This window comes from Heterocephalus glaber, unplaced genomic scaffold, assembly GCF_053883595.1.
Source record: "Heterocephalus glaber isolate CG9 unplaced genomic scaffold, H.glaber_assembly_v1.0 deba00000470, whole genome shotgun sequence".
Taxonomy (NCBI): domain Eukaryota; kingdom Metazoa; phylum Chordata; class Mammalia; order Rodentia; family Bathyergidae; genus Heterocephalus; species Heterocephalus glaber.
In genome coordinates this window covers 2,817,163-2,830,002 of record NW_028258145.1, presented here as the reverse complement: position 1 = coordinate 2,830,002, position 12,840 = coordinate 2,817,163, and the positions used below count along the sequence as shown (strand labels likewise).

Below are 12,840 nucleotides of genomic sequence, written 5' to 3'. Positions count from 1 at the left end.
CCAGAAAGCATCAGTCCCTCCCAACAGCAGTTCCTCCCCATTATTCCATTCTCCCACTGCAGCTAGCCACTAAAAGTCTACTTCCTGTCTTCATGGATGATCCCATTGTGGACATTTCATACAGATTGAACCATACAGTATGTTACCTTTTGCATCTGGCTGCTTTTCTTAGTAAAATGTTCTCAGGATTCATGCGTGCCATACTATATATCACTACTTCATTTTTATGGCTGCATACTGTTCCATCATTTGCACATACCACATTGTACTTAATACGCCATCAGTTGATGGACACTTGGGTTGTTTCTATCTTTTGTCTATTTTGAATAGTACTGCAAATGTCTATGTGGAGGTGTATTCTTGGTGCTGTCTGGTGGGCTCTCAGGATTAGAGTGGCTGGGTCACATACAAATTTTAGGTTTCACTCTCTGAGAACTGCCAGACTCCTCCCATCATCAGTGTAGGAGGGTCCTGGTTTTTCTACATCCTCACCATCATTTGCTTGTGTCCAGCTTTTGGATAGTAGCCATCCTGAGGGTTGTGGACTAGAATTCTCTGAGATGGGGCCTGTTGAGCAATTTCATGTGTGTTTATGAGCCATTTGCCCATTTTCTTTGGGGAAACATCTCTCCAAATGTTTTGCCTGTTTTTCGATTGAGTTGGGGGTTTTTGTTTTTGTTTTGTTTCCCCTTTTTTGGCATTGCAGGCATTCTCTGTGTGTATAGACACTAACCCTTCCCAAAGAGGCAATCTACAGCTACTTCCTGTGAGCTGTCTCTTCACTCTCCTGATAGCACCCTTAGATGCACAAAAGTTTTTAATTTTGATGAAGTCCATTGCATCTGTGTTGTTTTTTTCCCTTTTGTGGCCTGTGCTTTTGATGTCAAACTTAAAAACACCACTGTCCAATCCAAGACCATAAAAATGTTCATCTTAGCTGGGGATGGTGGCTCATGCCTGTGATCCAAGCACTTTGGAGGCTGAGGCAGGGGATCACTGCGAGTTTGAGTCCAGCCTGGGCTATGTAGTGAGTTCAAGCCAGTCTGAACTACATAGCACAACACTGTCTCAAAAACAAAAACAAAAACATTTGGCTGAGCCAGGTTAGGACTGGCCATGGGGCCAGTACCAGCCACACTGGGTGGGAAGTGGGGCCGGAAGTGGGGCCGGGAGAGGAGCCACCAGCCCTGAGAAGTCCCTTCCCGCTTGCTTTGGAGACAGTGCTGTTCATTTATGCCCACGCATTCTGTCCCTAGCCTCCATGATAGCTGTGTGGGAGGAGGGGCCAGATCACAGAGTCAAGTGGCCTGGCCAGTACATTCTTTGGATGTTTTAAAAGTAGGCAAGAGGGCTGGGGATTTAGCCCAGTGGTTTCGCCGCCTGCTGCGCAAGTGCAAGGACCTGAGTTCAATCCCTGGTACCAAAAAAAAAAAAAGTAGGCAAGAAATTCAACTGTTTGTTTTGTTTTGTTTTTTTGGTACTAGAGATCGAACTCAGGTCCTTGTGCTTGCTCAGCAGGCAGCGAAACCACTGAACTAAATCCCCGGCCCCCCAAAAATTCAACTCTTAAGAACAATTCCACTTCATTGTCCTGAGCAAGGACTTTGCATCGTGTTCCTCCTCCCTCAGTCCCCATGCTTTTTCCCTCAGTGCCTGAGCTCCAGTAACGTGGTCATTGGGGCTCCAGGCCTCACTTGGACCAGCCTCTAGTAGGTTAGTCACTTTTCTTTTTTTTTTTTTTTTTTGCGGCATCAGGGATCAAACCCAGGACCTTGCACTTGCAAGGCAGGTGAGGTGCCACTGAACTAAATCCCTGCCCCCAGTCACCTTTCTTTTCTTTTTTGGTACTGGGGATCGAACTCAGGTCCTTGTGCTTGCGCAGCAGGCAGCAAAACCACTGAGCTAAATCCCTGGCCCATCACCTTTCTTTTTGAGACGGAGTCTCCCTATATAGCCCAGGCTGGCCTCCAACTCTTGGCGATCCTCCTGCCTCAGCCTCTGAATGCTGGGATCACAGGCATACACTGCCTCATCTGGCTATTCATGAAGGCTGTGAATCTAATTTCCTTTTTCTAGTTTGATGTCAGGAAAATGCCAGATTTGTAGACCGTGTTGAGAAATGGTCTGTTCTCTTTGATTTTCTGTTGGTCTGTGGAGAACTGGTATTGTTTCTTCTGGAACTGTTTGATAAAATTAGTCAGTAAAACCATATGGGATTTGAGTTCCTTTGTAGGAAATATTTAAATTACAACTCTGTTTTCTGCAGTAGTTGCAAGGCTGTTTGTATTACCCCTTTCTTCTTGGGTGGCTGCTCTGTTCTGGATCTGGAATGTTCCCATGGCCCAAGTGTCTCAGTTTTTATCCCCTGGTCGGTGCTCTGAGAAAGTGGAGGACCCTGCAAGGAGTGAGGCATTGTGGGAGCTTTGAGGCCCTGACCACAAGGGATTGTGGGAGGGCTGGAGTAGCTTGGTGGATCAGCACCTGCCTGGTGTGTGGGAGGCCCAGGGCTCTGTCCCTCACACTGAAGAAGAAAAAGAAAGCCAGAGAAAGGGCAGGAGGAGTGGGATTTATTCTGGAAGCCCAGTCTGTTTCTCCCTTTTTAGCCCAGCCACAATAAGAACGGCTTTGCTCCACCCCTTGGTCCCCACCTGATGTGTGGCCTCACAATGAGGCCACAGACTGAAGCCTTAAGCCAAAATAAATCTTTCTTTGATTTAAATTCGCTATTTCAGCTATTTTGTTACATCACTGGAGCACTGGCTAATGCGGTGGGCTTTGTGTCCATTTCACCAGGATTGTCCAATGCATTGGCTTAGATTTGCCGAGAGTATTTCCTTATTGTCCTGTTAATGTCTGTGGGGTGATAGCAACCCCTTTCTCACTCTGGTATTGGTAATTTGTGTTTCTTCTTCCTGATCACTCAGATTAAAAGTTTATCAACTATACTGATCAACTCTAAGAACCAGCTGTTGGTTCCATTCATCTTTCTTTTTTTTTTTAAGTTTTTTTGAGACAACATCTTGCTGTGTAGCACAGGCTGGCCTCAAACTTGAGGTGATCCTTCTGCTTCAGCCTCCCAAGTACAGGGATCACAGGCATACACCACCACACCTAGCTAAACATTTTTAAATGTCGGGTCCGCACCATCAAAAAAGTTGAGGGAGCTGGGGTGTAGCTCAGTGGTAGCACACTTGGCTGACATGTGTAAGGCCCAGGGTCCAATCCTTAGCACCCAAAAAAAATTTGCTTTGAAATTTTTTTATTGGCTTAAAATGTTAGCCATTATCTTTCCTTAAACTACTTTTATTCCCATATCAGGTAACGCATTCTCTGGGGCTCCAGGGTGACGTGACTATTGACCATGCATTATGGGGGCAGTTGGGGCCCAGCACCCTTCCCTTGGGGAAACCCTGACCATGGCGTCCACAGGGCTTGATGACGGAGCAGAGGTGATGCTGGGAGCAGCAGCATCTTGAGTGAGGAACCTTGAGAGGAACCAAAGGAGCAAATCAGCAAATCTGTCAGGCGGGCACTGTCTGCACTGCTTCATTTTTGACACTCGTTTGCCCATTTCCTTCTCGACCTGCTCTCAGATGGCTGGCTTTTGTTTCCCATTTTTTGGTTTGGTTTTGTTTTGCTTTGTTGTTTTCTGTGGTGCTGGGGATGGTATCCAGGAGAGCTCTACCACTGGCCCTTTTATTATTTTTTATTTTGGGACAGGTCTTGCTAAGTTGCCCAGGCTGGGCGGGAACTTATGATTCCCCTGCCTCAGCCTCCGAGAGTGGTGGGATGACAGGTGTGTGTCACTGTGCCCAGCTCCTAGCAGTGCTTTTGCTATGGGTTTTTTTTGTTGTTTTTTTTTTTGGTTCTGGTGATCAAACTTGGGACCTTGCGCTTGTGAGGCAGGCGTCAGAACCACTGAGCTAAATCCCCGGCCCTTATGTTTTGTTTTTTGAGACAAGGTCTACCTCCGTAGTTCAGGCTGACCTCAATCTCACGATGATCCTTCTGCCTCAGCCTCCCCAGTGCTGAGACTACAGGCATAGGCCACCATACCTGGCCTTGTCAGAAATGCTTTAGTCTTCAGATCCAGTGGACTCCCTTCTGCCTGAGACCCTGCCTTGCTTGATCTGCCCCTCAGAAACTCGCCCCCCTCCCCCGCTGTTCTCCCACACCCCACATTCAGAGCCCCACAGAGTGGAGGCCTAGCCTGGCAGTGGTGCCCCTGGCGTGGCAGTGGTGGCAGCTGCCCACACACACAGGGCCTGATGGTCGCTGTCCTCTGTGCAGGAGGTCAGTCTGTGCCCCAGGCCATGAGGCCGGCTGGGATCCAGGGCTGGGCCCAGCTCTGCTCTTAACCCCTGCCCTGGTTCTGTGAGAATGTTGTGTAGACCCAGCCAGGCGGGAACACCCACAGGCCCATTGAGGCCACCCTTGGCCCAAGCCCCATTTGGTCAGCACAGCCCCTCAGAAGTCTCCAGTTAGAATTCTGACAGACCTGGGAATGGTGGCGCATGCCTGTAATCCCAGCACTCGGGAGGCTGAGGCAGGAGGATCACCTTGAGTTTGAGGCCAGCCTGAGCTACATAGGGAAACCCTGTCTCAAAAACAAACAAAAAGGAGCCGGGGATTTAGCTCAGTGGTGCTTCTGCCTGCCTTGCAAGCATAAGGTCCCGAGTTCGATCCCAACACCAAAAAAACAAAACCACACCAGAATTCTATGATAACACTATTTCACCTTCAAAATTGATACTTATTTTTAAAACCTGTTATTGCCAGAGATGATGATAAAAGTAACTTAGTAGAAAATAAAAGCTAACATTTCAAGAGTGCTTAATTTGTATCAGGGACAAAACCCAGTGGTTGGCCTGTCTCAGTTAGTTGCCATAACAACCCAGGTAGGTTGTATTATTGTTTGCAGGTGGTCAGGGGCCGAGCAGTTTAAGGAAGCCCAAGACAGGCTTCACACTTCATGATGCTCTCCAGCTTCTGCGCAGACGTCCGCCTCCTCACCGGCTCATCAGATCCATTTCCTCTCTCACTCTGTGTGCCAGCCTTGCTCATTTCCCTTCTTTCTGCCCCAGGACCTTTGCATGTGCCATCTTCCCTACTGAAGCAGCATCCTGGCTTCCTTCTTAACCCTATCTCTCCCTCCAGATTCTGCAGTGTCTTAGGCTTGACCTCCTCATGGAGACCCTGCCCTGATCCTGCATCCTAGCCCCCTCTTCCTCTCTCTGGGGCTTGGGTCATGCTGGTGTGTGGATACTTTAATATTGGCTTGCCCAGGGGCTAGGTGCTCTGGAGTGCTGGGACTGTGTCAGCCTTTGTTTGCCTGGCTCGTGGCTGCCCCGGGTGGGGGGTTGCTGAATGAGTAACAGTTGGAGCCCAACCAATCCCAGCAGCAGAGAGTGACAACTTTTTCTCATGTAGTCAGATGATGTACAGGAGGCTGAGGCAGGAGGATCGCTCCAAGTTCGAGGTCAGCCTGGGCTACCTGGTGAGGTCCTGTCTCAAAAAACCCAAAGATAGGGGCTGGGGATTTAGCTCAGTGGTTCCGCTGCCTGCCTCGCAAGCGCAAGGACTTGAGTTTGATCCCTGGTACCAAAAAAAAAAAAAAATTGGAGGGCCGGGGATTTAGCTCAGTGGTTCCGCTGCCTGCCTCGAAAGCGCAAGGACTTGAGTTTGATCCCTGGTACCAAAAAAAAAAAAAATTGGGGGGCTGGGGATTTAGCTCAGTGGTTCCAGCGCCTGCCTTGCAAGTGCAAGGTCACAAATTCGATCCCCAGGACCAAAAAAAAAAAAGAAATCCCAAAGAGAACTGGTTGTGTTGGGGTATGCCAGTAATCTCAGCACTGAGGAGGCTGAGACAGGAGAATCAATGTGAGTTCCAGGCCAGCTTAGGTGACATAGTGAGTTCAAGGCCAGCCTGAACTACAAAGTGAGACCGTCTCAAAACAAAACAAAACAAAAAAATGGAGAGACAGACAGAGGGAGACAAAGTTATTCTCTGTGACTTGACTGTGGAGGACACTTCTTAATATTTGACTTTTAGACTTGGATCGGAAGGACTGCTGGCTCCCTGAGGACTCAGCCTCTTACCATGGCAGCTTTTAGCTGTGGCTGAGCTTTAAAAAGTTCCAGGCCAGCCACAATGGCATCTACTTCTAATCTTAGCTAGCTACTTGGGAGGCTGAGGCAGAAGGATCACAAGTTCCAGCCCAGCCTAGGCATTTAGTGACTCAATAAGACTGTCTCAAAATCAAAATCAAAAATAAGGCCTAGGGAGGTGGTGCAGTGCTAAGGTCCAGGTGTCAATGCTAGTCCCACAAAAAAGGAGGGCTGGGATGCAGCTTAGTGGAACAGCACAGGCCCTGGGTTCAAGGCCTGCAACCTACATGAGGTATAGCCTGGGTGTGGGGACCTGGGCCTCACACATGGCAAGCAAGCACTCTGCCACCCAGTCACACCTCAGTCCTTTCTTTATTTTGGGACAGGGTCTCACTGAATCACCAGGCTAGCTGATGACTTGCAGTCCTCCTTCCTCAGCCTCTGAGTGCTACCATGCCCAGGTAGTGCATGGAACTTTCCAGGTGATGAGGACAGTCACTGAGTGGAGAATCCTGGGCCGCACCCAGGCTAATTACACCAGTTGCTGCAGGGGGACCCGGGGAGGCGTCATTTCCGAAGCTACCTGTGGGACCCCAAAGTATACACAGGCCTGAGCATTGCTGCACTGGGCTACGAGCTGGGTCCCTAGTCCAGAGTGCCTGCACCCCTGTCCCTGAGTTACCCTGATCCCAGCCCTCTTATTTATTTATTTACTTACTTACTTACTTAGAGACAGGGTCTTGCTACTGTATGTGGCCCAGGGTGGGCTCAAACTTGGCTGTGATCCTCCTCCCTCAGCCACCGATAGTGCTGAGATTACTGGCATGTGCCACCATGCCTGGCTTCAAATACTTACTTTTTAAACATGGGAGGGTGGTTTGGCACTAACTCTTGAGTCACCCTAAGGGACTTTGCATCCTTAAAAACCACCCAACAATGCATACTTAGGTGGCAAAGTGAGACAGTGGTTGCTTAGAGTTGAGATGTGATACCTGGGCCTCTAGCAGCCATCCCAAGCCATGAGGCAACCTTGAACTGGGGAGGCAGAGGCTGAGAACAACGGAGCAGAAAGATGGGCACCGAGCATCTGGGAGATGCAGAGGTCTCTGCACCAGCTGTGCCCAGGCCACATGCTGGACTTCTTTTTCATCAGAGACATAAAATTCTAGCTCTCTAAGCCCAGGTGGGCTTTTGTTTTGTGTTGTTTTGGTTTTTCAACTGTTATTTGCAGCCAAATCTGACCCTTAAAGGTGTGGATGGCTCTATGGTCTGGCATAGTGAACTCTGCCCTGCGCTGGGGGCCTTGGGGCGGGGTGGTGTCAGGTGATGGGGCAGGGGTGTGAGTTACAGGAGATGGAGAGAGGAGAGGTGGCTCAGAACAGCATCACTACTCTGTGTTCAAGGTCCCAGGAGTAAACAGGCCAGAGGCGAGCAGGAGGAGGAAAGGGTGCGCAGGACCTTGGGTATTGTGGGAGGTGGCCAGGCACCAGAGAGCAGGCCTCAGGTGCAGAGCCATGGGGGAGGAAAGGGAAACAAAGGCACCCTCACCCAGCGTGGTGGTGCACACCTATAATTCCAGCACTCAGGAGGCTGAGGTTGGAGGATCTTCTGTGAGTTGGAAGCCATCCTGGGCTACATAGTGAGATCCTGTCTCAAAAAAGTTAAAAAAAAAAATACAGATGGGGGCTGGGGGTATACCTCCATGTAGAGCATGTGTGTAGCATGTGTGAGGCCCTGGGTTTCATTCTCAGCACCCCTAAGAAAGAGACTAAAATATAGACTTGATGTGGGGTTCTGAGGGTCCCGAGGTGATGACACTGCCCCCCTGCACCCCATCCACCCTCCTTCTGTGCCAGTCTCACCCGTGGCCCCTCTCCTGGGTCTTCTTTTTTTTTGGTACCGGGGATTGAACTCAGGACCTTGCGCTTTCTGAGGCAGGTGGTGGAACCACTGAGCTAAATCCCCAGCCCATCCTGGGTCTTCTTTCAGCCTCAGCATGGTGAGCATCTCTCACAAAGCCCTCAGCCCCCAGGATCGGGGTCCTGTCCCTCGAGCTTGCTGCCGGGTCCCAGCACATTCAGAACAGCATTGCCTTCCATTAATGTTTGATGAGTGAATAAATGCTACACTTTAAATGACTAAAGCCAAACCTAATCAGCTGAAGCCAGTGATGCTGAAACTAGTTTCAATTTAAGTATTTAAGGCTGAGGGAAGTTAATCATTAGACCCAGGTAGGGATGATGAGATTTTGGGCCTCCCATGAATGTCATGAGCCCCATCCACCCCCCTCCCCTGTGAATACTGGGGCTCAGTACTTCCTTTAGGAACTAGTCCCCAGCCATCATGAGGACTCATGGGGCCGCCTCCTCCAGGGATACCGTGAAATATGGGGTAAGGGGGCAGACAAGAAATCAGCACTCAGGAGGCTGAGGCAGGGCCATCGCCTCAAGTTCCAGGCCAGCCTAGGCTACATAGCAAGACCATGTCTCAGAGAAACAAACAAAAAAAGAACAGTGGCTGCATCCTGAAGACCTATCCCTTGCCATCACACTTGCCAGGCCAGGGTGGACTTGGGCCAGGGAGGGGGGCCAGGGAGGGGGCCCAGGGTGGCAGCGGAAGCCAGGCCTCCAGTCACTTTTATTTTAAGCCTGGTGCACCCCCACCCCAAGCCTGATCTCCAGTGGGGGAGCCCCCGAGGGCCTCCCAGCCTCAGATCCACTCGGGGCTGCTGGCTCTGGGTCCTTCCTGGGTGTCACCCAGAATGACACCCAGAAACCAAGTTGGGAGACAGCCTGGCAGCCTCACGTGTGGCTTTTCCTCTGCATCAGCTCTCCAGTGGCCCTCATCTGGGACAGGCAGCCGGGAAAAGCTGAGCACATGGCCTACTTATGGCGGCGTTAATTATGGGCTCGGGTGTATGTTCCTGTCATGATGTAGCCAGCTCCTGGGCTGTGCACAGGGACCATTGTGTTCAGGGCATCCTAGGCCCTCTGACACTGCTCCACCTGCAGGTGGAGTAACCATTGGGAGGGGGCAGGGCTTGGGGTGGCCAGGGTGGCACCTCGTGGATTCTCTCCCCTTCCCTGGAGGGTACACTGCCTGCCTGGCGTGCACACACACAGGTACACAGTGCACACACAGACACGCTTGCACACTTACGGACAGTGCACACAAGCAAGTATGCAGCCCCCCCCACCTGGGAAACTCCCTCTCCTGATGCACCCTCATTGTCTCCCATGGACTCTGCTCTCCCAGCCGTCTGGATGTGGGTAAGGCTATCATTACTGCTCCTTTCCCCGTTCAGTTGCCTGAGAGGGAAAAATGACACTCAGGAGAAAGTTTTTCCTGCTCCTGGAGTCTAATTACTTGTTTGATGAGTCCTGACCCATACACATTTCCAGAGAGACACTCAATACCTGCTTGGCTCAGAGACCGCCAGCTGAAGCCACCCTCTGTGACTTTAGGAAACTTTCTCTTGAGTCCTTGTGGAAGTCCTGGCCGGCCCAGCCTCCAGGCTCTGTGCCCATCTTGCCTCTGCCCAGACCTGCCAGGCTTTCTCGTGCTGCCCTGTGTTTGTCCAGTCTTTCTCTTGCCACTCCCAGTGGCGGGTGCCCTGCTTTGGCCCCTCCCCACCCACAGCTAGTGTGTCTTCTCTGAGCAGGCTCTGCAACTCTTTCTGGTGGCTTTTGCAGATTTTTTCTTTTTGGTTTTTTTGAGACAAGGTCTTACTCTGTAGCCCAGAGCTGACCTTGACCTCACTATATAGCCCAGGCTGACCTGGAACTTGTGGCAATCCTCCTGCCTCAGCCTCCTGAGTGCTGGGATTACAGGCCTGTGCCACCACACCTGGCTCTCGCTTGCATTCATTGGTCTGAGTAGGTGCTCTCCCAATGTGGATGTGGCCCTGCCTCAGTGGAATGTGCATCCTTACAGGAAGAGACCAGCAGCAGTGGTGGCACCTGCCTGTCACCCCAGCACCATGGCTCCTGATCGCCACAAGTCAGAGGGCAGCCTGACTGCAGAGCGAGATACTCTCTCAAAAAAACAAAAATGAGGGCTGGGGATTTAGCCCAGTGGTTCTGTCGCTTGCCTTGCAAGCGCAAGAACCCGAGTTCGATCCCCGGTACCAAAAAAAACCCCCCAAAAACAAAAAAACAAAAATGGAAGCAAAATCCAGAGAGTGATAGCAAGTAAATTGTTAAACAGAATGCCAGGGTGGGGATGTGGGCTCAGCCTGTTCGTACATGGAGCTCATGGTGGGCAACCCCAACACAGTGCTCGGCTGCACCATTGTTCCTTGTTGCTCTCGGTTGTGAAATGTCCTTAACAGGTCAGAGCAGAGAGGCAAGAAAACCCGGAGCGCACAGCCTATCCTCTCGTCCTTGTGCACAGATTGTGGTGGTATTGTGCTCAGTGGGTCCGGAGGGACCATCCCACACATCGCCTTTGCCAGGAACACCCCAGGCTGGTGTCACAGTGAGGAGGACAGCGAGGCCCTGTGTGCCTGGTCCCAGCCTCCTGCGCTAACCAGCCTCCACGTTCCCAGGTCCCAAGGCTCCAGTGAGCTTCCGCAGATCCTCACTTGCTTCTGTTCCAAAGGTGACAGCCACAGCTGTGGAGGACTTGGACCCCAGGTTGGCCAGGGCTCCCCACTGGCCCCCGCTGGCCCCGCAGAAGAGGATGTGCGGCCCTGGTGCCCCTTGGTGCAGGATGTGACAGAGTTGTTCCAGAGCCTGGGGGCCCACAGCCCCGCCGTGTGCCCGCTGGGGCCCTGCAGCAGGTGGGTCCCACACCTTTCCTTCCTTGCACACAGGCTCTAGCCGAAGAATTGGGGAGTTCTTTTGGATTTAGTGTTATTATTGGGTTTTTTGAGACAGTCTCACTGTGTACTTAAGGCTGCTCTTGAACTCACTATGAAGCCCAGGCTGGCTCCGAACTCACGGTGATCCTACTGCCTCAGCCTCTGGTGCACTTAAACCAAATTCACATCAAGGGAAGGCACAGGAGGGGATCGAAGGAGCCACTGGCATCCCTCTGGAAGTGGAAGTGACTTGGAGACTACCACCTAGGCTGCACCCTGCTCTGCACAGAGGCACTTCGTCTTTCCCAGTTTCACCAAGATTTGACTGCTTCCTGACCTTTGTGCTACAGGGAGCAGGTGGTGTTGGAACTGTGGCCCTGTCCCAGCACTCAGAAGGCTGAGACAGAAGGATCAAGTCCAGCCTGGGCCACACAGTGAGTTCAGCAGTTCAACACCAGCCTGAACTACATAGTGAGGCTCTGTCTCAAAAAAAGAAAAAATTCCTTTTGAAAGATGCAGTTCTGCCCCTGGACCATGCAGGCCATCTGGTAGAGCACCATGGTCTGGGGCCAGGGCCACGGACACCTGGTCCTCAGAAAGGGCCGCCCTCTGCAAGGCCAGGGTGTAAATGAGTGACACTTCACACATAGGAAGGACCTTCTCTCCATCTTGGAGGCCATGGCAACTGGCCTTTGCAATGGTATGGTTTAATCCAGGTAAAATGACCCAGGCTCCCTTCCATTAGCTCAGTGTGGAGTCCTCTCCAACATGGCCATGGCACAGGGGACAGATGGATAGTGCCCTGCCTGCTGCCAGGCAGCTCTCAAACATGGCAGCAGTGACCCTGCACTTACCCTTTTCCCTGCGAACATCACAGCACTGGATGGACGCCGTCACCATTTGTAACCCAAATGTGGAGGCATAGGCAGGGGCCAGCGGTATGCCCCTGGGATGGTCATTTCATGAGTGTAGAGTGGTGCCACAAGACCCAGATTCCAGCTCCTGGATGCTGGTCACAGAGCCCTAATCCTGGGGCTGGGTACACAGGACCCCAGCGAGGTCACTTTGCTTGTGGGGTCCTACTGTGGGGCATCAGGAAGCTCTGAACTCCCTGTGCCCAGGAGGGGAGTGGGTGTGCTGGGCTGCTGGTGCCCTGTGCTCTGTGACCTCGTGCTGGCGCTGATGGAGCCCTGGGGACAGGTGTATCGGGATGGTGGTCACAGACGCCAACACTTGAGTCAAAAGGCAGGAGACAGAGGACTCATAGCACTGTCCCCAAGGTGAGAACTGGGGAGAGCCTGGTGCTCGCTGGGGAGGCTGGTGTCCCCTCCCTGGGAGGCAGGAGGCAAGGGCTCTATCACAGCCACAGTTCTGCTTGCAGCACAGGAAGACATGGCCCGCTCACACTTCCTCCACTCCTCCCTTTGGCAGTGGCAGAGTGGCTGCTAACCCATCTGTCTCTACACCAGAGAGGCTACCCAGCCCTTGGGAGCCCTGAAAACCTGCCTGGCAGGCTTGTGTATCCCTGCACACTCACAGGCTGCACCGACAGGGATACCCCCTCACACCTGGCACTGGCCTGGGCTGTATCGTGGGTGCTGACACTAGCCCCATCCATGCTCCACCCTAAGAAGCACTTAAATTGGAAAGGGTCCAGCCTCAGTCTCCCCCTCCACCAGTTTTGATTCAGCAGTGCCAACTTTCCAGGTACCTAGGAGATGGATCTGTCTTCTTCCCCTCTGAGAGCAGCACTAGCGCCAAGATGTGAAGAACGGAGACCTTTCCCCGCAGAGCTCCAGGAGTGATGCTCTCAGCCGGGTGTGGTGGTGCATGCCTGTGGGCCCAGCTCTCAGGAGGTTGAGGCAGGAGGATTGCCACTAGCTGAAGGCCAGTCTGAGCTATATAGCTAAACTTTGGCTCAAAACAAAAAC

At 52.0% G+C, this 12,840-nt stretch overlaps 1 protein-coding gene across 5 annotated transcripts in view; it reads left to right on the top strand.

The window, feature by feature from the left end:
* The window catches only part of Fam178b (family with sequence similarity 178 member B), a 77,062-nt gene that overhangs the window by 28,992 nt on the left and 35,230 nt on the right, over positions 1-12,840 (top strand). For all 5 annotated transcript variants that reach the window (XR_015448060.1, XM_021258036.2, XM_021258034.2 and 2 more), the window contains one exon: positions 10,708-10,888. Coding sequence is in view for 4 of the 5 variants with exons in the window: in XM_021258036.2 (XP_021113695.1) it covers positions 10,708-10,888 (181 nt within the window). In the remaining variant the exon portion in view is untranslated. The remainder of the gene's footprint in view (positions 1-10,707; positions 10,889-12,840) is intronic.